Source organism: Anopheles stephensi, chromosome 2 (assembly GCF_013141755.1).
Source record: "Anopheles stephensi strain Indian chromosome 2, UCI_ANSTEP_V1.0, whole genome shotgun sequence".
Classification (NCBI taxonomy): Eukaryota; Metazoa; Arthropoda; class Insecta; order Diptera; family Culicidae; genus Anopheles; species Anopheles stephensi.
In genome coordinates this window covers 61,682,276-61,707,873 of record NC_050202.1, presented here as the reverse complement: position 1 = coordinate 61,707,873, position 25,598 = coordinate 61,682,276, and the positions used below count along the sequence as shown (strand labels likewise).

The 25,598-nt window shown below is 44.2% G+C and overlaps 1 protein-coding gene across 3 annotated transcripts in view; it reads left to right on the top strand.

The window, feature by feature from the left end:
- LOC118506593 (nephrin-like) overlaps positions 1-18,997 on the top strand; it is a 99,996-nt gene extending 80,999 nt beyond the window's left edge. For all 3 annotated transcript variants that reach the window (XM_036043954.1, XM_036043953.1, XM_036043955.1), the window contains exons 8-19: positions 4,892-5,043; positions 5,727-5,877; positions 6,081-6,211; positions 7,285-7,438; positions 10,267-10,358; positions 10,473-10,842; positions 10,975-11,087; positions 13,218-13,319; positions 13,543-13,627; positions 15,082-15,200; positions 15,582-15,854; positions 15,968-18,997. In XM_036043954.1, coding sequence (XP_035899847.1) covers positions 4,892-5,043; positions 5,727-5,877; positions 6,081-6,211; positions 7,285-7,438; positions 10,267-10,358; positions 10,473-10,842; positions 10,975-11,087; positions 13,218-13,319; positions 13,543-13,627; positions 15,082-15,200; positions 15,582-15,854; positions 15,968-16,432 — 2,207 coding nt within the window. In that variant the 3' untranslated portion in view covers positions 16,433-18,997. The remainder of the gene's footprint in view (positions 1-4,891; positions 5,044-5,726; positions 5,878-6,080; positions 6,212-7,284; positions 7,439-10,266; positions 10,359-10,472; positions 10,843-10,974; positions 11,088-13,217; positions 13,320-13,542; positions 13,628-15,081; positions 15,201-15,581; positions 15,855-15,967) is intronic.
- The last annotated feature ends 6,601 nt before the right edge of the window (positions 18,998-25,598 follow it).

Here is a 25,598-nt window from a genome sequence, read left to right as displayed (position 1 = left end):
TACCTTACAGGCGCACGGATTTAAATCGATGTAGCTGAATACTTTCGACTAAAAAAATCATATTTTATTTATTTTATTTAAAAAATAAGATAATGTTTGATTCTTCCTGCCAATCAGCTTTTTTTATTCATAGTGGATGACATAGCCGTATTGCTGCCAATCAGCATCTCCCAAGAAAAATATCTAGCAATTAGAAAGCCTTCGATACGTGCCTCTATCGATCGTACTCGTACGTCAGATCGTACCTCGGATACCTTGATTCGTCTAACGATTCAGTGAAAACTGCCCGATTCACGTACCAATTAATCACAAGGAACCAGGGTCACGGACGCTAGTTCCATCCACCGTATCATGCACCGAAAATTACCCTCGTTTGCCATTGGGATGTGAAATGAATCCCCAAAAGCTGTAGCTGCACGCACTGATGTCTTGGCAACTCGAAGCACAAGCCATCGTTAAATAGATTTCCGGAAATTCCGACTGTTTCTTGTGCGTTTTGTTTTGCTCTTCAAATCTCACGGCAAATCAACGGTATCTTGTACCTACAAGGCTGATTCCGACCAGCGAAACGAAACGAATCAATCTCGTACGATACGGAGGAGCGCCAAAAAAACACCGAAAAGAGGTTCCGAGAGCGATGCTCCAGATGCAAGCTGTTCCGGGGGCCACACTGTACCGTTTCCTTTCTGCGGTTGTTGTTTCGGCACGATCACGGCTGACCTTACACTACCGGCTTAACCATCGACTGCCGGTACCGGTTTGCGTGTGGAAATTGAGACTCACACGCCTTCACAAACGACGATGCATCTGAAATGATTCTCAGAATATGGTTTGGAGTGCAAAAACTCAAAAACCGGCCGGCGTTCCAGCCGTCTGTTTTTCTCCGTTCCATTCGAACTCGGAGCTCAAATTGCAAACATATCACGGCACGCTGGTACACTTTCAAGCCCCCGGTCTAACGGATGGGATACGGACACGTTGTTTGATATCGAGGACTGTGTGCCAGGGGAAGAAAAAAATGCTTGATGCTATCGAACAGCATCCAATCACCGAGGGTAAGAAAGGCGAACTGCATCCAACCGGAGGCACCACATCCTTTTATCAAAGGTCGTGCTGTTAAGCTTTTCCAGCTCGTCAAATGCGTCACGCGGCATGGCTGCGCACAGAACGCTGCGAAGTTAGGAGGACACGATACGTTTTTTCCCCTTCTGTAGCATCTATTGTTGTTTTGCTTTCCTTGATTGTGCTGTATCTGGGTGTAGCTTGCTAGCGTCAAGTGGGAATGGAATGAAAATGTGATTTTCCTATTCCGTTTCAAGTGCATTCACGGTTCCTTTCGGTGTTGTCGTGCCAGGCTGCTACCGGCTGCTTTTGAAGCAAGGACTGTTCACAATGTTTTATGAGCTGTTAACCAGCGTCAAGTGGCCTGCGTACCTATGGAGATTGAAATGGAGCCTTTGCCGTACAAGGGTCGAGCATTTGGAAGCTTTGATGAACGGATTGGGTAGAATATTGTTAAAACGCTCCCTTGGGTAGAAGTTGTGAACATAGCAACACGTTTCCGGGATGTTGTTTTGAGATACTTCTTGGAACATCGCTGTGCGATCCGCATCCTATTGCAGTGTAAAGCATCATTGTGATTAAAAGGTTTTGCGATTATTGTAGAAAGTTTGGTCTTTAGACTTGTACCCAAAAACTATGAAAAAATTATCGGAAGAATCGGAACAAGTTCTGAAAGTTAAATTCAAACGAACCGTCCGGAACATTCCGCAATCGTCTCGAACCAGCAGAACCATCCGAAACCGTATAAGCGGAATCGTAGTCGGCCGGTATTAGTGAGTATGGCCAGTATTTGCTAATAGCTGATATTCACAAATACTTAACGACTACCATTCCGATTCTACAGTCCCAGACGGTATAATTTCGACGCTTCCGGACGGTTCCGATGGGTCCGAACGGTTCCTATAATTTCGACGATTCCGAACGGATCTGAAGATTTCAGACGGTTCCGGACGATTCCGACGGTTCCAGACGGTTCCGGCGGTTCTGACGATTCCAAGTATTCCAATAGTTCCGACGGTTCCGGAAGCTTCCGAGCAGTTCCGAAGGCTCCGACCGAATCCGACGATTCCAACCGTTACGGACGGTTCCGGACGATTCCAATCGGTTCCGCGAGTAACTAGCGATTCGATTTCTTCGTAATCGGAACCGAAATCAAACCGGCCGAATCCGGATCGGTACTGTGGGTGAAGAACCCAACACTAGTTCGCATGCCGATATGTCAACAGGGATCTCTGGCGCTCTGATGATGCTACAAATAAACTCAACCCTTTCATCAGCGTGCATGCTTCACGAGGGATCGCGTGCACAGCAAAACAAACAAACGAATTTCTGAAATATTTTCTAAAACTACAACCTAGAACCGATATCGAAGTCGGTGTTCGGTGGCAGACGGCACTTCCGCTATTTCCACGAACTTGCCTCACGACACAGCGAACTACTGCTGCTGCTGTTGTGGTGAAGAAAGTGAAATACATTTCAACCCCAGTGACGTTTCGTGCCATCGTTCGGCCGTGGATAATGATGTCATTTTACGACACCCGTACGCGCCCGCTCGGTGAACGGGGATCCGGGATTTTAAAACCTCCACCGGATGACACTGGGGGATTTCGATAAAATGCACCCGCTCGATAGTGGTACGAGTGAGTGTGCGGTTTTTATGGCCACTGCTCTGTACCGATGCGAGCAGAACTCCGATGTATGAGCAAGCGCTGCTGCTGGCAGTGATAAAACCGGTCACCCCGCCAGGCTTCAACGGCCCATTGCAACACGAAACGGCGCATCATAATTGAATCGTGCATTCTCTGCGCGCGGCAGCACGAGCTCGGAGCGCTGATGCGGTTTTATGGGTTGACGATAGAAGAATTTATGAGTGCCGTCTTTGCGCCCGCCGGCAACCACTGAAAACCCCAAAAACGTGCCCTTTGAAGAGTTTTCGATCATGGCAGCGTGATCTTGCTCGCTGGCCGGAAGAAAAAGTGGGGAAGGACCGGCGGATTCGGATGTCATAACTTACCACGTCCAGGGGTCTAATCTAGCGTTGAACCTTCAAAGGCCACTTGCTTGTTCGGGCTCGTTTGCGGTGTAACGTAAACATAACGTAACCCAAACACAGCAACAACCACCAATGTACCAAAGAGTGACACAACCGTTCACCACTCATCGCCATCGTCTTAAGATCGGTTGCTCCAACTCCAACTCAGCTGGGCGACGGTCTATTTAGTTTTTAGCAACCCCGTCTTCCACTGGCTAACACTAGCTGTGTCTAGGAGGTTTGCTTACATTTCTATTTTCCTGCAACGGTAGCAAATCGGAAGGGTGTACAAATTTGCTTACAGCCACCTACTGTTCCGGCATCGAATCGGTTTCCGCATTAAATTCTTCTTCGGCAACCCAACACACCCACCGAAACGATGTGTTGATCGCTAATCGCGCGTGTTTGCCGGTACGCGAACCCAGAAGTGAAACTAATGAAATATTTATTAGCTTCAAAAAGATGTTTCACGCCCGCAAGCAATCGGGCCCGATTCTCCCCCATGAGGGGGGCAATGTGTCATGTGCAATCAAATTCAGCTATCTATTAAAATGCTAAACCTTTTAGGAGCACAATATCAGCACTTAATGTGAGCGTCTTGGAGCGGGTGTCTTTACATCAGTCGAGCCAGTCTGTCAGTTAATGGCTTGCCGTTGGCACGATAAAATGAGTGAGCGAAATCGAATGAGGTTAATTAATTGCGTTGTATTTTGAGTGCTTTAAAATGTCACGCTGCTTGATTTTACACTTCCAGAGTAACCGTCACGTCTCTTTATGATCTTTCTGGAGTTTCAATTCGGTTACAAATTGGTTACAATTATTGTACAAATGATCATTTATTTTTATCGATCATTTACAACTTTAATTGGTAGCTTGTTTTAATACTCAAATGCTATTTTAATGTTCAAGGTTTTATTTAATTTTTTATAGTTTAAACGTTCTTCTTCGTTGGCACTACAACCTCGAAGGTCTCGGCCTGCTATCTCTGGCTTCCTGTGACTGGATCCCTGTCTAGATGGGATTTGAACCCCAGCGCTTCCGTGTGAAGACCGACTCCGCTATCAAATCGGCCCCATATCGGGATTTAAACGTCAAAATATGTCAGAGCCCGGTTAGGCTTCCTTCACTGTCGAACTCACCCTCATCCCAATGAATGTTTATCAAACCCGATTGAAATCACTTGTCTAGCAATGAAGCATAATTAACTGCGGCTTCATTTTTCAACGCTTTTCCCTCACCAGTAGCTCGCAGCAAAAATCGATCCCCAAAAATCGTGACCCTCATTAAGTCGCTTGATAAATGGAACCTCTCGGTGCTGGTCCTGATCCTGCTTGCCAGTTTCTTCTGTTTTGTTTTTCTTTCTATGTGCGCCACGGAAAAAATATCGATCTGCCCACTCTGTCAAACCCGAGCCTTTGCCAGCATTCCCAGCGAAATATAATCGATCGGAACGCATTGAATGGGAATTTCCCCGAAGGCATACAGAATCCCTACGCGCGCGCTCTTTCTCTCTCTCTCTCTCTCTCTCTCTCTCTCTCTCTCTCATCCGTCCGAAGGCGTGCAAAGCCTTTGGAAAACGACCAGGCTTAGTCTAACAAAACAACGTCGCAACGCAGAGAAAAGAAGAAAAACCAAAACATCGCTTCAATCACTGTCAGTTTCGATCCAATTAGTTACAAAACAACGTTCATTTTCCTACGCAACCCCATCGGAACCGTCGAGCATCGGAAGGCATTTTGGGCATACCACCTTTCATTCTAATTTCGATACTTTCCTTCTTCTTTCCCGCCCTTCCAGTGCCACCCCTGTACGTGCGGATGCAGGGCCTGCGGGAAACGTTAACGGCGGGCGTCAAGACGCAAGTATCCTGCATCACGGCTGGCAGCCGACCGGCACCGAGCGTTGTCTGGACGAAAGGATCATCCGTCATCCGTGGCTCATCACAAACGGTACGGTTCTCGGAAGCGGGTGCTTCGGCCTTTTTGTGTGTTGTTTGTCGAGCTGGCTGGCTGGCTGGCTGCCTGTGTCCTACATAAGAAACATGGGTCTTTTGTAACGTGCCAGAGAAGCTCTTTTCTTTGAATTTACGTTTCAAATGGTCGCCCAGGTTTTGGTTCGGCTTAGTGATGCTCTGTTAAGGAGCAAAAGCCACTCACGGCACACAATTCGTACGGTTAGCTTCTTCAATATAGGCCATAAAGCCATCAGAATGTGTGTGTGTGTGTGTGTGTGTGCTACATATATTCCTACTTTTCTAGCTTTTTTCTGGGAAATTTGAAATTAATTATTCTAGTAGCAAGTAGCTTTTATCCGCCAATTTTGTACTCCCCACAGATTCTATGAACCTTCCATTCAACAGCCAAGATAATCGATTAAACATGCATATCTCCACACAAACACACACACACACAGGACCGGACCGAAAGTTTTGTGTCCTGGGTGGGAAAACTTTTTTCCCCCCGTTCGGTCTTCGGTTGTATCCTTGATCGCGTGAACTAAGATCATCTCGGTTTCGTTGGTTCGTAAGCACGTCGACGCTTAGATTATCGTGATACCGTGCCGTAAAGTTCGCTCCATTAACTCTCTCTCTCTCTCTCTCTCTCTCCCTCTCCCTCTTATGCCACCCGTGCAGACGTCCAACGACGGAAATGTCACCGTATCGGAGCTGGTGTTCGTGCCCGGTCCGGAGGATAATGAAAAATCAATTACATGCTCAATTAGCTACAGCGAGGGCGACGGCCCAACGGTACTGCTCAAGGATACCCACGTGCTGAACGTCAGGCGTAAGTATCCCGCATCCATCCGCCTCGCCCTGCTGCTGCTGGGAGTGTGCCAAGCGTAAATTAGTCAAATTCACCTGCACCAATGCGGTGTCCACTTGGCAGCAACCTCGCAGGGCTCGTCTGATCATCTTTCCTTAACACACGGACACTTCATAAAGCACACCGGTCTTACTTTCTCGCTCTGTTGCATCAACCATTTGCAGACGTGCCGGTGATATCGCTTGCGCTCGGTGCGCCCCTCAACTCGCAGAACCTGATGGAGGGTTCGGACGTGTACCTCGAGTGTGACATCAAGGCCAACCCGCCGGTGAAGAAAATCGAATGGTTTCACAACGTAAGTCAAATGTCACCGGGGTTAAGGAAGAACAGAAAAGGTTGAATTATTTAACGATTCAAGGTAGATTTACTTCCGAATCTAGACACGCAAGGACACATTTGCTTCATTTCATTTAATTGGAGATGAATCGTTTTGGTCTATTTGCTTTGGATTGTTTTATGTTCGATTTTAGTCGTGAACCCTTCAACATTTTCCTGAAGTTCCTTAGGGTGGTTCTATCATATTTAATGGGTCGGTAAGCGATTTGGGTGTTTGGTTGGACGAAAAACTATCGTTTGACGAACATGTAACCTGTGTGATCAATGAAGCAAATCGAACTCTGGGTTTCATTACCAGGATGGCTTCTGAACTCCAAGACCCTGTCTCTGTCTGAAGGCATTGCATTGCTGTACAGTGTGGACCCCAGCTGGAGTCAGCTCTTTGCAGAGAATCGAGAGGATCCAGAGGAGGTTTACGCACCTCGCTGAGCGTAAATTTTTTCATGGATACTCTACTCTTGTACTGAATTATTCCCTTTACTGTCGGATGCTTCATTGCCTATATCCTTTCCTCCGTACTCGTTATTCCGTCTCTTTTGTCGTTCATAACCCTTTACGTTCCTTAACGTCGGTTTCGTGATAATCCTCCTATCTTTACCCCTTCCCGCTATTCGGGATTTTGGCCACATTGTTTCCTGGTTATCCCTGATCCTTGGCAATCAAAGTCCGATACTACTGTGCCTTCTGTCATCGAGCAAATCCTGTTGTAACATGTCAGCGAGTTACGATTACAGCAAGCTTGCCTAATCATAGCTCTTCTTAACCCCCTTTGCAATATCATATTCCAAAGTTTTCTCCTTCTTTCCTTCTAATAAGAATTAAACCAGTAGTGGTAGACAAATTTTAAATAAAATAATAAATAATCACAAGCCTTACATGTGGCAACTCAAATATCCACCGACCGAATTGCGAGCACCAAAAGTCAATACCGAGCCGATAAATCCCGAAATGTAATATCAGCTTCTCCGAAGGCAGTATTGCAAAATCATTTACATATTTTCTTCTTCATATTATCCGCTGTTTACTTTGCAGAACAAGCTTCTTCAGTCGTCCCGCGGCATCATCGTGTCCAATCAGACGCTCGTCCTGCAGAGCATCACGAAGTCTACGCACGGCGAGTACATGTGCCGCGCCTCGAACAGCGAAGGCACCGTCAACAGTAATCAGCTCTATTTGGATATCAAATGTAATTAATTATTTTTCACTGCATTGCACTTTTCTTTTTCCCTCCCTTTGTTGTTACGCTTTACATTTTCCCATCAAGAACGGTTAATTTGTATCAGTGTGGTGTTTTTTTTACACCCATTCCTTTCACAACAATAGTACGTTTTTTGTTTCTTCTGGTGCGGATTGAGTTGTTCCAATTTCCACCGAACCGCTCCGAAAATATCTCATCAGGCGTAGCCTATAGTCATGTCCGGCTTTTTATTTGCAACATCTTGCATGCATACGCGGGAAAAAACAGACGCATTGTTGCAGGGTGTTTGGGTTTTACCTTTTTTGCTCTCTCTTCGCCCCGATACACGAATACATGACAGCCCATCATTGATTCATTGTCAGCAAAGAACACATTTTATCGGAGATAGCTTTTTTTCCGGGGGTGCCTCCTGTTTGCTTCCCATTGAAAGTATTAATGAACAGCGGAAATTAATGCTCGATTGTGTTTCGCGTTCACGTCTCTATTCTTCACCGGGCAGTTTTCCCTTTTTCCTTGTGAATGTGCAATCTGAGAAGCGGGAACGCGTTTCTTGTTCGTACATAAATAATCTGCCTACAGGCGTACGGACATAAATATCTGTGCCTTTTAAATTTACGGCCTATACGCATCATCGCGAAAAATGTACCTTTTCTTGGTAAATAATGGCGAATTGCAACCAATTAATTTATCGAATCAGGGGGAAAAAGTACAGTGGCAAATATTTGCGCAAAAGTAGTGCAAAAGCTGCGTTACTGGAAATTGTACGGAAAGCAATGCAATGTTTCGCTACAATTAATTTGTTATTCCTGGTGCAATATTTACTGTCCGGCCGAACGGACGGGCAAGCGGTTTAATCTCTAAACCTCACTCGGGAAAACCCCTATTACAATTCCCAACCACAGAAATGTTGTTACAACCCGCAACCTACAGCGTTTGTGCAGCGAAACAGATACATCTGAAGCTCCACAACAGTCCGGGAAATTGGTGTAACAATTTTGCTGATTCTGTCACCATTTCCCGTCTATTGCAATGACCCATTTTCGAGCTTCCTGTCGGCGTTCAAAGGCAGTGTCACCGGCTCGCTAGTTCCGGGAAACTACTCACTTTCTGTGGGCCGAATATTTGAGGGCCCACCATTTTAAAACCATCGCAATCCCACGACCAGTCAAATTGCAGCGGTAGCCCTTTTCTGTCTGTCCGCGGGTGTTTGTGGTATCGAACTGCAATCGATATTTTTGGCTGATATTCAGCGAATCTCATTATGCTGGTGTCAGCGATGCTTATCTCGGCCAGGGCGTGTGTGGCACGTGTGTCCGGATAATTACAATTTACATTTCCGAACTCGCTTCCCACACTCTTGTCCTGTGGCGTAGTGCTATATTCGCTCGGATTATGTGTAATGAAATTATTAACACAATGCACGCAAAACAAAGGGCATAAACAAAGTAATACATTCTAGCTTAACAGTGGTAGCAGTTAGTGTGAAGTGAGATATGAGAATTACTTGGACCTCGGGAGGTGGATTTGGGGTCCTTAATGTGAGCTCAGTAGGAACAAGGTATGATATGGTCTTTTCCATCAGGACTTGCAATTTGAAAATATTTCCAAAGTGATCCGGAGATAAAGTAGTCTGATAAAGTGGAATATTTTCAGGAAGAATTGGAATATTATTAGTAGCAATGTTTCATTTCTATCATTGCTGCAGGACTATTGTTTTGAAGTGCTGAAGCACTATTGTCTGTCCAGGGTTACTAGTAAATTGTCCACTTCATTTTGAGTATTGTCCAGAACATGGTATAGCGTGACTAGCTTATCTCATAATAGCATTATCAGTAATGCGGTATTATCGAAGTAATGCCCTGTAAACGACCTATTATAGATAAGTCGTTCAATCCTGATTGTTTTTACTTACTTATCAATCTCGATCTGCTGCAACAATCCGCGATACCACTCACGGTCCTGCGCCGCCGTATGCCAATCCATTATCCCGGCGCCATCACTCCATCTTTGTTTGGACCTAAACGTCTCCTATGTCCATGTCGACGGCCTAAAATTATTTTACGGGCTTGGTCGTCTGGTGCAATTCTATTGACATGACCAACCCACCGGAACCTGGCGACTCTAATTCGCTGCACGATGGTGAGATCATCGTACAGCTCGAAGCAGGTCCTCCATTTTCTTTTTTTTATAATGCGGCCATGAGGATTTCGTCAGTTTTACACAGAGTCCATGTCTCAGAGGCATATCTATGGAGTGGATAAGTTTCCTCAGGCTCTAGTATTACCGGGTTACAGCCGGCATCCTTGCGCGTAACTCAAACTTCAATGTTCTTGTCGATACTGACTCTTGACCCCAGATAGGTGAAGCTTTGGACGACTTCAAAGAAACGGCCACCTGTCTGTACATTACCCCTGCGTAGAGCAGTGTAGTAGCACCATCATTTTAGTTTTTGCCTCGTCAATCTCCAACCTGAAGTCTAGTGTCGCTCACTCGATCCTTTGATAAGATTTAGCTTCATAGGAGAACCTCGAACCAACAAAGTCTTTGTTAACAGAGGAGGCTAGAATCTGAATTGACTTATAGAAGATGCTCCCCTTCGGAGTCAGTCAAAGTTATTTCTGCAAAAGACCTTCCACAGATACGTCATTCAATCCTCATCTTATCTCTCCAGAATTTCTCATTTTCTTATGCGAATTATTTGCTGATTCATGAACTCCTTTCCAATCCCTTTCAACAGTCAGCAAACAGTAAATAATTTCCATTCTCATCTTCACCTGGCCTTGGCCACTGACATCTGCCCGCTCTAACCATTCCAGATCCACCGGTATGCAAATCGGAAGCACAAATAATCCGTGCCGCGGTAAAACAAACCGTCAACATAACGTGCGACATCGACGCCAACCCGATGGTAAAGTATCGCTTAACCCACGCCAAGCGAATGTTGTTCTAGCAATGCAATTATTTCCATACATCCTATCCGTCCCCGGTTTTCTTTTTTGCTTTGCGCACAACCCAACAACAGCCAAATCTGTTGTTCCGGTGGCAGTTTAACAACTCGCTCGAAAGCATGCTCGAGCTGCCGCCGTACACGAACGTCGAGTCGGAAGCCGCCAATCTGGCCCTGGCCGAGATTGACCTCGAGACGAATCACATGGGTCCGACGCTGGAGGAGCTGGTGCGCAAGAACCTCGAACGGCTGGAGCACTCGGTACGGCAGCAGCAGCAACATCATCATCACCTGCTTCATTCGCCGAAAGAGGACGTACCGCTGGTTGACGGCCAGCTGTACATGTACCAGGTCGATACGTTCAACAGCTTCGGTACGATCACCTGCACGGCGACCAATTCCTACGGCCAGAGTGGTCACTGCGCTTATCACATACTCGTTGCCGGTGAGTAATAATAATGGTTGCTTCCTTGCCCCGTTTTGGGCGGGGAAAATCAATCGATAGCGAATTAACTCCTGTCACGTGCCTAGTTCTAGCATAGCCTAACAAGTTTTCTGTTCACGGTATTATCCGCAGATGTGCCCGATCCCATCAAGAGCTGCACCGTGTCGAATGTGACCGCGTACACGGTACACATATCGTGTGTGGCCGGCAAGGACGGTGGAATACCGCAACAGTTTCACATCGACGTAAGTACTGGCTGGCCGTGTGCAATCATTCAACCATTCAGTCTTATTGATTTAAATTAACATATTGTTGCTAGTTAAGGCTAAGAGAAACTAACTTCGAATCAAGCTCTTTTTATACATTTTTTTTAAATCGCTCTTTTCGAGAAGTGTGAAAACTCGTCATCAGTTTTTCCTTTGTACCTTTAAACCGTTCACGCCCCGGATGATGGATGATGGATGTGCTTTATCTGAAATCACACAACGCTTCCGGGGGTTTTTTTTTCTAGTAGTTGCTCAAAACATCAACGTGACGTGAAGTCAAAACGTGACAGATCATTCGACCTAGATCTGTCCTTTGCGGGCCGCCCGGTTTTGATCGGCCATTTTAAAAAGTGGAAGACAGCAAAAACCGTACACAACAAGGACACAGCTAAGCGGGGCAGCAATTGGTGACCGTGTGAGAGCGGAAGTTCGGGAAAGCTTTTACATGTCCAGTGATTAAAGTTGAAGTTTACTTGGTGGATTAAAATGATTTTATTATTAATGGATGCTTCATTAGCGCAACTAGCTGTTATTGAAAGCTTTCATTGTGCGTGTCAGGGTGAAATTGATCGATTAGTTTTGAACGACAAATCATTTATGATTTTTACATGGAAAATTGCGTAAATGTATCACTAACTTTTACTAAGCTAAGTACTCAATGGAGTACACAGCATAGACCTCTCAGTAAACGTTTTACGATCGTTACATTTAGCCACCTCGGCAGCTCTATATTACAAAAAAGCTCTCCAAAAAGTCGAGTCGAGTCGAGGTGGAAATTCTTCTCGCAACAACAGTGCACCATAAACGATGCCCATCACATCCTTTTATCCATCCATCCACAGCTACAGCCACGGTGGCTGGAACGGACAAAATAAATAGCTAGTCCAATTACAAACGCCCTTGCAAACGCGCAAAATCCCCGTAACGGAAGATAGTACTCAACAAAAAAGCCTCAACACCAGCACTACAAGTCAAACTTGCAACCTTTGCTAAATGGCATAGGTATGACTTGTGTGTTACTTCCACCCAGAAAAAAACAACATCCAACCCGCCAGAACAACACCCTAAAAATGCACGAACCACGAGCAAACATCGTACCGAACGAGGAGGAAAACCTTTTCCACGCTGCAAAAGATGCATAATCATCAAGCCGCACCATTTAGCCGACTGCTCATTCGACTGCTTCTCTGTGTGAGTGATAGAGCTCCCGCCAACATTTGCGTAATCCTTTCTCGGTGTCTCGGCAATGGAGCGAAGGTGCGAAAGCTCCCTCCCCCTCCCCCCCCCCCCCGCTTTGTATTCGCGCTTATTAAAAAGTTGCATCGTTACGCCCGAAACGTCGGTGAGTGAAGACGCACCCAGACCCTGCGAGATCCCTGCGAAAGGGTCGATGTTTTTTCTTCCACTTTCATGCTTTGCCATCGTTTGCAAGCACGGGGAAAATTAAATTTTTGACTACAGACGGTTAGACCGTCCGTCAGATGTCTATCCAAATGGGAAGCAGGAAAACCCCTTGAAATGCTTCCCCAAAGCGCAGGGAAAAGCATCGCGTGTCCGCCAAGAAGAGGACCTACTGCGGTGTCTAAAAAGCACCGAACATAAAACGGAAATAACAATCCCACGCGGAAACACAAAGCTTTCCCATCAAAGGGAAGGGGAAAAATCAAGGGAAAAAGGATTTTTTCCTCACGAATCGTACAATGTTTAGCATATCCTTAGGTGCATCGAATTGAGCAACGGCACGAAAAACGCAACAGCAGCATCCCGTGCAGCGCGCTTTCATCGTCGGTTGCCACGCTGATGGCAGAAAATTGCATCACGCAGCGATGCAGATTCAGCCAAACATTGTTGCACAACATTCCGCTACATTGGTTCGTTGGGGCCCGACTTCCTTCCCCCCCCCCCCCCCCTCCCCGAAGAATGAATGCCGTTATGGGTTATGGGCGCTCTGGGATAGAAATAATAGTGAAGATAATTTCACTGTCATTGCGGACCGGGTAGTCGCCGGTTCGTCCATGTCCATGATGGGTAACCGTGTTTCATTTCTGCTGTTTTCCTCCTTCTCCCATCGGACTTTTTCCCGGACGATCGCACACCCGGCTGGCACAGGTGTTTGAGGAGTCGAAGCGCAAGCTGCTGCAAAGCGTCAGTTACCAGAGCCCGGAGATGTTGCTGAAGAAGCTGCCAAGTGACACGAAGTTCATCATCAAGGTAAGGGCCGGAGCGTGTTTTGCAACTTTTCCATCCAGGTGCAAAAAGATGTAATTTGCCAGCACCGCCGTGTGTGGGAGAGGTCACCATCGTGCCATCGGGACGACAGTTCGTTCCATTGCTTTCCCGCCGTCCATTATTTGCCCTTTTGTTGGTGCATTTTCATTAAAATGTTTTCTGGTTTTATTTTCCGGTTTTTATGTGGCCGCCTTTTCTTTTGCAGATTACACCCTACAACCTGCAGGGTACGGCACCGACAAGCTACCGGGTGAAGGCACAAACACTTCCGGCACCGTTGCTCCGAACAGGTAAGAACAGGCGGCATCGTAATGCACCACTGTTATGATGAGTATAAGTATTCCGGGGTTTTTATGGTTCAGCGGGGGGGAACATAAACGAAGAGAACATGCTTTATATCTATCTGCAAAGACTGTAGCAAAGGTGAGGTTACAAGCTTAATAAGACATTGTGCTCAGTGTAGCAAAAATATGAATGTTAAGGTCATTCTATTCTGCAACGATTTTCAAAAATAATTTTAAGCCCACTGCTATTCAGATAAATTTTGAAACTATTCCTAAAATCCTTTAAGAAAATCTCCCGGAATCTCTTGGTGTAGAAAGACAATGCCAATCAACTATAGAAAGGAACGAATACTAAATATAACTCAAGCTGGCACTATTTGATGAAAAACTAAAGAAAATAGAAATGCAACCCTAACAATAGAAATCAAAATAATTTATAGTCGAATATAATGCAGCAACAAATTAACATTAACAATAAACAAATGCAGCAATTAACAATAAATAAATTCCTTAGGATATGGCCTAGGCATCTTCCTCTGCTTCGTTGATACTCAAACCTCGAAAGGCTTGCCATTTCTGGCTTCCTATGACTTGATTTGATCCGTTGCTGGTTAGTCAGTCTTACGTACGAGGAGGCAGTCTGGATGGGATTTGAACCCCGGTCCTGACGTGTTGTCATCTCGATTACTGGACTGCCCCAACTAGAGATCTATTCTAGATAACCGAAGTCCCTTTGAATTAATGAATATTCAATTTAATTTGACATAGATGATAGATAGATGATTCCCATTGGCGCTATTACTCAAAAGATTATTATTATCCAAAGCAAGAAAGTAAATATAAATGTTCCATAAAACAGATAGCTTTAAACACCAGCCTCCAGACCGGCCCCGACCATTACGGCAGTTGTTTAGCCGCTTTTCTCTTATTCCCCAAAAACTCTCCCTAATCAACACTTTTCCCCCGTGGAAACGTTCGAACACCAGTCGGCAGCTTTCAGACAAGCTATCAGCTAAGAGGCAAACAAATTTTGCAAGCCATTTTCCTCCACCAGCACCACCACTGTCACCATCAGCATCACCAAGCACACGCTTCTGGTCTCCTCGCCCAAGAAGGGGCGCCTCTTGACGATGCACACCGGGGAGGAGATCAAAACGAGCATAAGTGAGCGCCATAAGTTGCCGGTGGTGGCCCATTTTCAATAACGAGCATCTGTGTGGCTGTGTGTGTATGTAAGTCCATGTAGCTTACATAGCAACAGAAACAGGCAGTAGAAAATGGCTGGTCTTGGCAAAAGCACCAACGTCGTCCGATCGGTGATGCTGGTGCGGCCCATTAGGAGCGCCCTTCCTATTGCTGGTGCTGGGGGAGCTTTCTTTTTGTTTCATAAATTATGCTCTATTTTTACATCTTTTTCATACAGTTCATACACCACTCCGTTCTATTCCTCTTCGTTCCAGCTCCCTCGAAGGCCGTGCTGGTGCAGCTAACACCTCTGCTGGGGGCACTCGTCGGGGCAGCCGTTACGCTCTGCCTGGTCGCGCTCTGCATCATCGTTTTCGTAAAGTTCAAAACGAAGGTAAGTAAGACTTCCACTTTGTTTGGACGCTTAGAATTTGCAGTGTCGAGCGTTCACACAAACATGCCGGGCAGCTCCATTGAATGTCCCACAAGGGACCGGGAAAAAAACCGCTAGCAAAGAAAGGATATGCAACACACTTACGGGGGTAGTACCATGGTACTTTTGAGAGAGTTAAACCTGGAGCGACGTATTCAAGAATCATCTTTTTTGTGTGTCAATGCAAAGAACAAGTCTCTTGAACTACGACTGCCTGGCTCGGTGAAACCTCATGTGACTCCATTCGCTCACATGCACTAGAGGGGTTAGATTTATTATGGTCGGATGGTCGGTGTAATACTTTCTTATTGTTTGCTGTCTCCCTCGGTTCTGTACGTGTAGAAGAAGCATCACCAGACGGCAAACACGGAGCAGGACAAGGGTAGCGCGGAACCGCTCAGTCGCAACATCGGCAGTCACTCGAGCATCGACGACAAGAACCCGGACGTGATACCGCACGAAAACAGTGAGGACGACGACGAGAAGCAGTTCGAACGGTTAGCGCTAAACGCGGACGGGCTCAAGTTTGCTGGCCACACGACAACGGCATCGGTCGGTGCGTACTCACCCACCCATCATCACTTGATGTCACCGAGCGGGAACGGCTTCAAGAAGGTAAGACCATGTGCTGAAATGTACGCTAAACTTTCCCTTCGAAAGCTTCATTTGTGTCGACATTAATTTGCACAGAAAGCACAGAGTTAAATTCAAGATTCGTTCGCTTTCAGTTCGGCGAACTATCGCTCACGACCAATCCCGGGTACGCGATATACAGCTCCCCGATACGAAGCTACGGTAAGCCGAGCCCGGGCCAACCGTTGGTCGGTTCGCTGCTACTGTCCACCACAACCGGTCCACAGGGTACCACCACGATGACCACCAGTGCTCCGACGGGGACCAGCCTACTGCTGACGTCCGGTGGCAGTGTGCCGGGTGCCGCCGTTACCACGCTGCCACCGACGCGCACCTCACCCAACATCTACACAAGACTGCCACTGCGAGACTTTACGCCGAACAGCTACGACAGCATGCTCAGCACCTCGCAGACCACCTCCTGTTCGTCCTCGTCCAACGGTGGGTACGCGACGTCCCAGATCTACACCGCCAAGATGCCCCTGCTGACGACCAACTACACCGCGCTGGACAGCACGGGGAGTGCCGGGGGGCTAGGGCTCGGTGTGGACAAATGTTGATAGCGCTCTGGCCGTAAGGTAAGCGGGTGTAGGATGTAGTTAGGGCCGGAAGGATCGCGCACCGTAGCATCCGGTGGCAAATCTTACTGACGTGATGGGACTTCGCTGGTGCTACACTCTGATGCCGTTTCCGTTGCGCGGTTACAAGTTCTGTGTTTTGTGGTTAAGTTTGGCTAAAAGCGCTTCCTTTATACGCGGAACTTACACGCCCCGGGGGGAGGTATAAAGTTTTTTCCGACAAGATGCAAATTTAACTATGATGTGCCATTCGAAAGAGAGAGAGAGAGAGAGGGAGAGGGAAGGAAACAAATCAAATCCGCTGGCAAACAGGGTACTCTCGAGGGTTGCAGGATGACAGCGCGCCTACAGACAACGCTCAATTTTTGGATGCTGTTCCACTGTTTCGGCAGGCATAACTGTTGAGATCTATTCTACGTTACTGTATCAGAGTCCTTGTACATTGTACTTTAATAGAGTTTAATATACGTTTCCAAGCTAACAGCACAATTAGGCCATGGATTATGCTCCGACAGAGTAAATTTAGTTTTATCCTTAACAAAAATGAGAACATGAACCAGATTTAATCCCTGTTATGGTTATGTTCCATTTATATTAGTAGAATACTACAGCTGTGTTCAATAAATTTGGAGGACCCAGTTGGAGGACTTTCAAGAGTGGCCTCAAGTTTATTGTGGTTGACTGTCACCGACGAACTCTGATCTGAATCTTCTTTGAGCGCTTTTGTTCAACTTTATTTAAATTTGACGCTCATAGGCAAAAAGTCAGGATGCTCTTAGGAGTATGAAACTTTTATGACAACAAAAAATTGTTTTTTATTTCATGAGGTTAATATAGACTCCCATCGATAGTTAGAACCACCTCCAATTCTCGGTTGAAACCACCTAAAACCCATATCAAAAGGCACCACTGTCTTATTGAACACAGCTTCAATTTTGTGTTCTGCCTAAGTGCAAGCGTCACTGTGTACGTGTTGGAGAACCATATTATAGCATAATGAAGTGAGACCGATTCCCGAACAGGATGCAACACCTCCCATTAACACCACCGAAGGACCCCACAATCAAATACATCCGTGTGTCCCCAAACACGCTCGATCAGGTGTATCGTCATCACTCAATTGTTAAATTTACTGACACACTCCGAGTGCAGAAAATTACAGCTGACGCTTCCGACACGCCCGATCAGCTGAAATGTATTCATTCGTCCCTAATGGTCCTCCACTGATCCTGGCGCGGTGGTGTCGCAGCACCAGTGGGGAAGTAACACGGTCTCATTATTTATACCACATCGATTATCGTCCCAACAGTGTGCCCAACAGCGTCAACAATAAATTCCCCCCTTGTCTGTCCTTTTGCTATCCACGGTCCAACTCCCATCCAGCTCCATCGGTGAAAACGTACCACCAATAATTGGGGAAATCGCGTTGAATCACGTGTCTGTTATGTGTCTGTGTTATGAGTGGAACAGTTTCCTGGTCGGTGAAAATTCGGTAAAGTATTATTTAGTTAAATTTTTAACAACCCTACCCGTTCAGAGTTTATTTACACGGCGGAAAACCAGTGCGTGACAGTAAGTGTAGTTAAACGATAGCAAGTAATGCGAATGACAAAGCGGGTCGGATGCGTAAGGGACAATAAAAGATAGCGCCCGCGTGAGTTATAACGATAGCCATGTAAGTAAGGTAGGCAAAACTGGAACAACGCTGCATATGTGTATATATAGAACACTGTACATATCCTGGCAAAATAGTCTAAAGAATAAATTCGAAAAAGGAAGAAATCCAGAAGGAACAAAAAAAAACACGACAAACCATCGAAAAGCATCGGTCAACTTTTACAAAGACAAATGACAACAGCCAACAGCGAGGACACACACACAAAATCACGCGTAACAAGTATGAGACGGAGGGAAACAATTAAATAGCTAATGGTAGGGAAAAAGATTGTAGGTTATGAGAATTATTTTCAATTAACGGACAACGTGATACAGAGCAGACGAAACACTACAAGAAAAAAAACATGAGAGTGAAAGAATGAAAAAAAAAACAAACAAAAATACAGAAACAGTTGAAAGAATTTATCTAACAAATTGAACAGAAAAAGAAAATGAAACACGACGAAACGGAAACTAGTAAGTCAAAATTACACAGCAAAAAACGGGGTTGCATTTAAAAGAGCAAACAATTGCTTCATTCAATGTATCGATGTTTCATTGCATGTTTGACGCAAAACGGCCCAAAGGAAGAAGGTAAAAACCCCGAACCACGAACATTGTGCCGATCAATCGTGGGCAAAAATCCTTTCGATTTCAATTTGTGTTTTTAAACAGAAAACACATACAAACAGGCGGTAAAGAAACGTGCGAAGGGCGGGATGAAGCAGCTGTAGGGTGTAGATGGGAGGGGACGAGAGTGAAGGGTAAGGATTGATCCGAACAACCAAACAAAAACCATTGTGCAGGGATGAAAGAATTCGTTATGGAAAGTTTGTTTCCTTTTTTATGTAAAACTGAACGAATAAAATGATGTACAAACAAAGCTGAAAACATGTTGGCAATTTTCCTCCCCCTTTTTTTGCTACGTTTGTTTATGTTTATGTTTATGTGCATAAAGTTTTCCATTCTATTTAAAGAGTTTGAGAAGTTTTTTTTTGTTTAATTGGCAGGGTTCGTCAGTTGATAATGTAAACGCATCGATCCTTTTCGTAAAATCTTTACATGAAATGAAAATCAATTAGCAGAGCTTAAGATGCATAATCCATTTTATTGTAAAGCTTCCAGATGATATTGTGATTCTGGCTTATGATATTGGGCTCTGGTAAGTGAATAAGTTACAGTTTGAAACGCGTATTGTGAAATTAAGCTTATTGTAAAGAGTTTCCAACAAGGATCTATTCCTTTAGAATATTAACTGAAAAAATCATCTACCATCATCTGCAATAACAATATCATCTGGTAACTTTACAATAAAAAGTAACTGACTCCAACGACAACTGAAGCCCTTCCAATAGCATCTAGCTTTTTTTACAATTTCATGTGAAGATTTTACAAAAATGATCGATGCATTTGAATTATCAACTGAAAACCCCTGTGTCATCATCTACAATTACAATATCATCTAGAAGCTTTACAATAAAAGGTAATTGATTATTTATATCATCTGAAGCCCTTCTAATGTCTTCTAGCTTTGTTTCAATTTGTGTAAAGATTTTACAAAAAGGATCGCCATTGCCTTTACATTATCAACTGGAAAATCCTGTATGATCATGTTCAATTACAATATCATCTGGTATCTTTACAATGAAAAGGATTAGTTTCACTGTCATCTGAAGTCCTAGCAATGACATCTTGCTTTGTTAAGTATTTCAAATAAATACTTTACAAAAGCAATCTATGATTTTACATTATCAACTGACAAACGCTGTATCGCTTTCCCGATTTCCATTCGTTGAAAGCCAATTTCATACTTCATATATTTCACGGTTGCTGTGATAATTATTGTATGATTGATTGTGCCGTGTGTCTTAATCCACCGGCACCCATTTCAATCACACTTAAAAGCACCAAAATGACCGAGCACACAAGCTTAGCTTCAGCCTCGCCGCAAAACCACAACCCATTGCCCATTGGTGATTATTATTGCTGTTCCATTTCACCTTCCTTCAAATAGGCAGCGGATGACGCGGCCGGAAAACTCTGCTCAAGCTCAAGCTAATGGCTGAGTCACCGTGGCTGAGGGTGAGAGCAGTATTTCCCAGCACTTCGCCCTCGGAAAGTGCGCAAGAATCACCGATCAATATCACCAGTTCTCCATTTTTTCTAGGAAGTCGTTAATCGCGAGGATCATAAGTTTCCACAACTTTGTGCTTCACACCATACCATGGGTAAGTGTGAACGATCTGAAAATCATTTTCCCAATGACGGTGCTGCTTTAAATCGAGCTTGTTAGAAGGGGGGCGAAAACCCAGTCTCTGCTTTCGTAAAAAGGTGCGTTTCCGAGAACTTTGCACTTGATGTCCCCCGATTCTGGACCGAGCCCAGGGTCGAGCCACAACGCAACAAACACATCGTCAACTTTCTACCGTCCTGTTGTCGTCGTTTCTTAATGGAATGTCCTCCCGGGGGAGGGAAAATTCACTCGCACACATACACAGTTAAACACCGCTACCCAAACTACCGGACCGGAATCGGAAGCCCGGACCGAGCTTTTCAACAAGTTTGCTCCCATTTCTTCCGCACTCGCGGCGCCTTTTTTCCCTCCGTTTTCCATCCACGTCCCCAAGGGAACTGTGAGCCCTTTTTCTGTCTGGTCTTCTGCTGTCGTTGTCTTGCGTTGTTGCGTTGTACCCCAGCTCCCACAGTGGGCACACACACACACTATTTTGTTTCTGGTTGTTTTGTTAACAATCAGCCACAATATCCTAGACCAGCGGTGTGTTTTTCTTCTACTCCACCCAGCAGCCACTACGCTTTGGTATAACATTATATTTTCATTTCCCACCTTGCTACCGTCTCGGAGCCGCAAAACAAATCCAGCCGGGCAACACAAATTTGCACAAATGTTCATTAGAATCCCGTTTTATTGTGCGATAACCACGGTTTGCTTTTCCAGCAGCGACAACTTCCGGCGATGTCATTTTCGAACATCACGGGCCGTGCTGTACTCGGGACTAGCGCGGTGTTTGTAGCATCAAGAAAAGGTAAGACATGGACCAAAAATTCCTTTGGTCTCATTTTTTTCGTTCTGTCTTTCAACAACTCTACCTACTCGCTTGCAAATGGAGCAAATGGACATTATCGTGGCTGGAACATTCCTTCACACGGCCAGGTACGTTCCGGGTTGGTACGAACGTTCGTGGACCAAAGTTTGGTGGGCTAATTGCAATTTAATTAGCACCCGAGGCGTTTGATCATGCTTACACATTAGCTCGACTTTTAAATCGATACAGCGCCGTACGACCAAACGGCGGTGGACGTTTAAAGTGTGTCAAGCTCGTTTGATAGATAGTGCGGGAATGCGGGAGTGCTCCTTTTTGTAATTTTATTCCAATATTTTTATTCGTAGGAAACATACTGAATACTCCAATTCTACACCTTTTCGCAGTATATATCTCTACAGGAATCGCTGTTTTAGATCCGAACACCTTAAGCAATGTGTGATGAGCAGTTTGAAGGATGAACGTGACGATCAAAGACATCCAACACCAAACGCCAAAGCTTCTTTCTCCACTTGTCTGTAGTTCGTTTCCCCTTGACTTAAAGAAGGTGAGGCCTTTACTTCTCAGAAGTAAATTCTAATTCTTTTAGAAGAATTAGAATACCTTTTGGATTTACTAAAGAACCAAGAACTATCATTAAACTATGGAAGCATTGAGTTCATCGGTAAGAAGCATGTACACATAATTTTTCATCCACATCCAGACATTGTTTACATAAAATTCCATAATGATGAGAATAGTCATTGGGAAAAAAGGCCGAGTGATAGCAAATAAAGGCTCAGTAAATTACACCTCCATGTTAATTGGACGTGTAATTCTATCACATATAAACCAAATAAGACGATACTTTGCTAAGGCTCACTAATCGCGACAGTCTGTTATAGCGCTCATTTTGCTAATACCTCTGATTAAAGATTGAAGTAACACCAGCTTTAATCATTCCTCTATCACCAACCCAAGGAGATAGAATTTAATAAAATTTATTTTAAAAAAAATTCCACAATAATGGAAATCACGCCCTAGCTAAAAGCAGCCGAGCCTCAGTTGTGACCAGCTTCCGAACCTTACTTCCAGATCCAGGAACTCTCCAGGATCAAAAAAATATCCCTACTCCAATTGAAAGAACCCTAACCACAGCGTTACAATTCGTTAACTGCGCTTAATGGCGTCTAATGTAATTAAGTACTTAATTTGATTAAAAGAGTTTACCTCGGTCAGGGCTGACTGACTGACCGGTTCCTTCTTCGTTCCACGCTCCATTAATAAATATTGAAATAATTCGATTTAAATGCGTTGCGGTTCTGACCCAGCGTGCAACCATTAGGCTACAGCCGTCAAACGGCTAGACAGTTGAATTTTTTCAATTTAATTATCTCTTTCGATCAGATTAAAGAAATTTTGGTTTGCTATAAGATCGTTTCAATAGGCTGATGGTGTGAGCGATGATTTTGTGTGGTACAGGCTACAGTCAGGATTTTCCAGTTCCTCGTCAAATTTTTACAAAAAAACCCCAATGAGTACGAACGAATACTTCACCAACAAGAAACAAAATGGCAGCGAAGTGTGAAGGCGTACACTGTTCGACAACAGCACCGGCGTAAGTTTGTTCTTTAGATTAACTTTTGCCCCCAACTAATTGCTGTTACGTTTTCCCGGAAGGTGACACCAAAGTTGGATGCAAAAATGTTACAGCTGACTCTGAAACAGTAAGACGAATTTTTTTTGTTGCCTTTGCTCACTTTCTTGCAAGACTTCATTTAACAGGCGAAGGAAAAGCTAAAAGGCTACAAACTTTCCCCCGACTAACCTAACACACTTTGAGAAACATCAATTAATTCGTTGAATTTGCACATCCTACGTAAATGGCTGAAATTGTTTACAGAATGTTTCGCACGGAACTTGTTGCACGATCCCCCACCCAACGACACACAATCGCGCCATATCACATCACCGGAGCAGAGAACATATAAACGGTCTAATCAACTTCAACATCAATTGTTCGCTTCAACATAAATTGAGGAAAAAAAATCCTCCCTACTAAGGGAGGTTTGGTGGGAAAGTTTTGCTTCACTGTAAACAGGAACTAAAATAGGAAATGGATAGGGAAAACCCCAGCAAACACGCTACTCCGTTGTGCTCCATCCAAATCTAGTCCAAACCCGACCATTCATAAGTCCAAAAAATATGACCATAACATTCGGGACCGATTACTGAAAATCACTCCTCACGGCTGTATAACGCTGCCCGCTCTTAGACTTCGGCCAACCCAAAACGCAGTCGGCAACACGGCGGGTTTATTGGTTTCGGGCGTGTGACTCATAATTTTGCGCCCCGTTCGCAGCAAACTAGTTTGCGCAACCGTTGAAATGTTGGAAAGTTTTCTCATTTTCTCGAAAGGCAGCTGACTCCGGGCGAAGAGATTGAATACCGCAAGCAGCACTGGCAACGAACGAACGAGAACGATTTACCCGTCGCGAGCTGCTGGTGGCCCGATGGCGGAAGTATTGTCCGAGAATGTCCGAGGCGGTTATAAACTTTCCTATTTCGGGTTGGCGTTGTTCTGCCAGTTCCTTCTTTATTTAACTTGCTTGTATTAAATCCTTCCATTCCACCGTGGCCGTCCACTTTCGTTGAAAGACCGTAATCGTTTCGATGAAGCAAAGGCGCCACTCACACACACACTATTTACTGGCCGCAAAACTTATTCAAACTGGCCCCGAAGCGTAAGATCCGCTTGCCGGAACAGTCTTCCGGGGTGTTTTTTTTTTTTCTTGTGTAGCATTCCGTGTGCCACTAACCGCCGGAAGAATTATATGATAAAAAGAAAAACAAACTTCCTTCCCTTTTCGCTTGTTTTGTTTCATTCCAATGGCACACTTTTTCTTTTTTGTTTTCTTTTACCATTTTGCATTAGTTTCTCTTAAGCTTTCATTTCTTTACAGCATTTAACTGGTTCGTTGTTTTTTCTTTGCTCACCACGAAAGTTGCTAAACGAAAGTTTGAATTAAACAAAAGCGTTTCGCGCTTCCCGCTTTTGCGCTTGTGATTTTTTGCGAAACGTGATGCATATCATTTTATTCTCTTCGATTATTTATGTTTCGTTTGCCGTACCCTTTAACATTAGCAGAACCCTTATTCTTGTAGAACTTTGGTTCAAGAATCACACTCATACACACACACAGCCAGTGAAAGATCCATTTCGGTTGTTCGTTATGCTGCCCCGGAGGGCTTAAATAAACAAAACCAGTGCTAGTGGAATGGAAATTTTAGAATATCATTTCTCCAACCCCAATGTGAGCGATTTGTTATTAGAAAAATCATGCTGGATTCGAAATGAAAAATTCTGCCACAGTCACGATTGCAATCGTTTATCGATGATTGTGCAGAATGGGTCGGGAGAAGGGGATGAGAGCAGTAGAGCTAGCAGCTGAAATGCATCGTACTTCATATGTATGAAGTTCCGAAAAAGGTAAACATAAGATGGGCAAACCCTAGTTCAATTCACTGCATTCATTGCAGAAATAATGAAGCTGCAACTGTTGTGCTCATGTACGCATTTATTGGAAAACTATTTGTCCTTTGGAACATTTTAGTACATGTTGCTTTAGTTTTGGAACTTGAAGACTAACTTCTATACAGTGCGTAACAGAACAACGAGGCAATTACTTTTTTTTTTTAGATTAACTAGCAAAGTTGGAGACATAGACATAAATTATATTAAGCAAAGTTGTAGAAAATGAAAAAAAAAATACATTTTCTTATACATATTTTTTTCACTGGGTTTAAATTGCATTCTGTCACATAACTAAGTTAAAGTCACTTACGCAAACCGATCGTTTTTTATGAAAATCATCTACCATAAAATTCGATTGAAAATTACAGATAGTAAGAAAAGCTCTCTCATAATGTTGACACAACATCAATCAATTTTTTCAAATGTTAAGTGAACCCTGAGATGCAAGTATTGAAGTTTTTGTACATACGCTAATTTTAATCCCAATTTTTAAGAAAAACCAAAAATTACATTTCAAAATTTCTGTAGAAAAATAAATTGGTAGTTTTTTTTTTTAATTAATTCGAAATGGAATTTTTTGCGATATATTTTGCTTTAAGTTAATTTCAAAAACCTTCGACAAAATAAAAAAAAATAATAAGGAATATCAGTGAACATCAGCCTAGCTAGTTATGCTTACTGTTATACGAACTGTACAATAAGAAATAAAAAATATAGATATTCTCTAGAATATCAGTAAAAAAAAAACAAAAGCCAATTGAACATTCTCAGAACGTGCCGCATCCAAAACTAATTAACACAATTAAATGATGTACGTAACGTTGGCTGTAAAGTATATGGAGGCGCATGGTAACTTTCACCATTCAATCATGCTTTCCGTGGAGGCGCCTGGTGCTTCACTTGCATGGCTACAGTA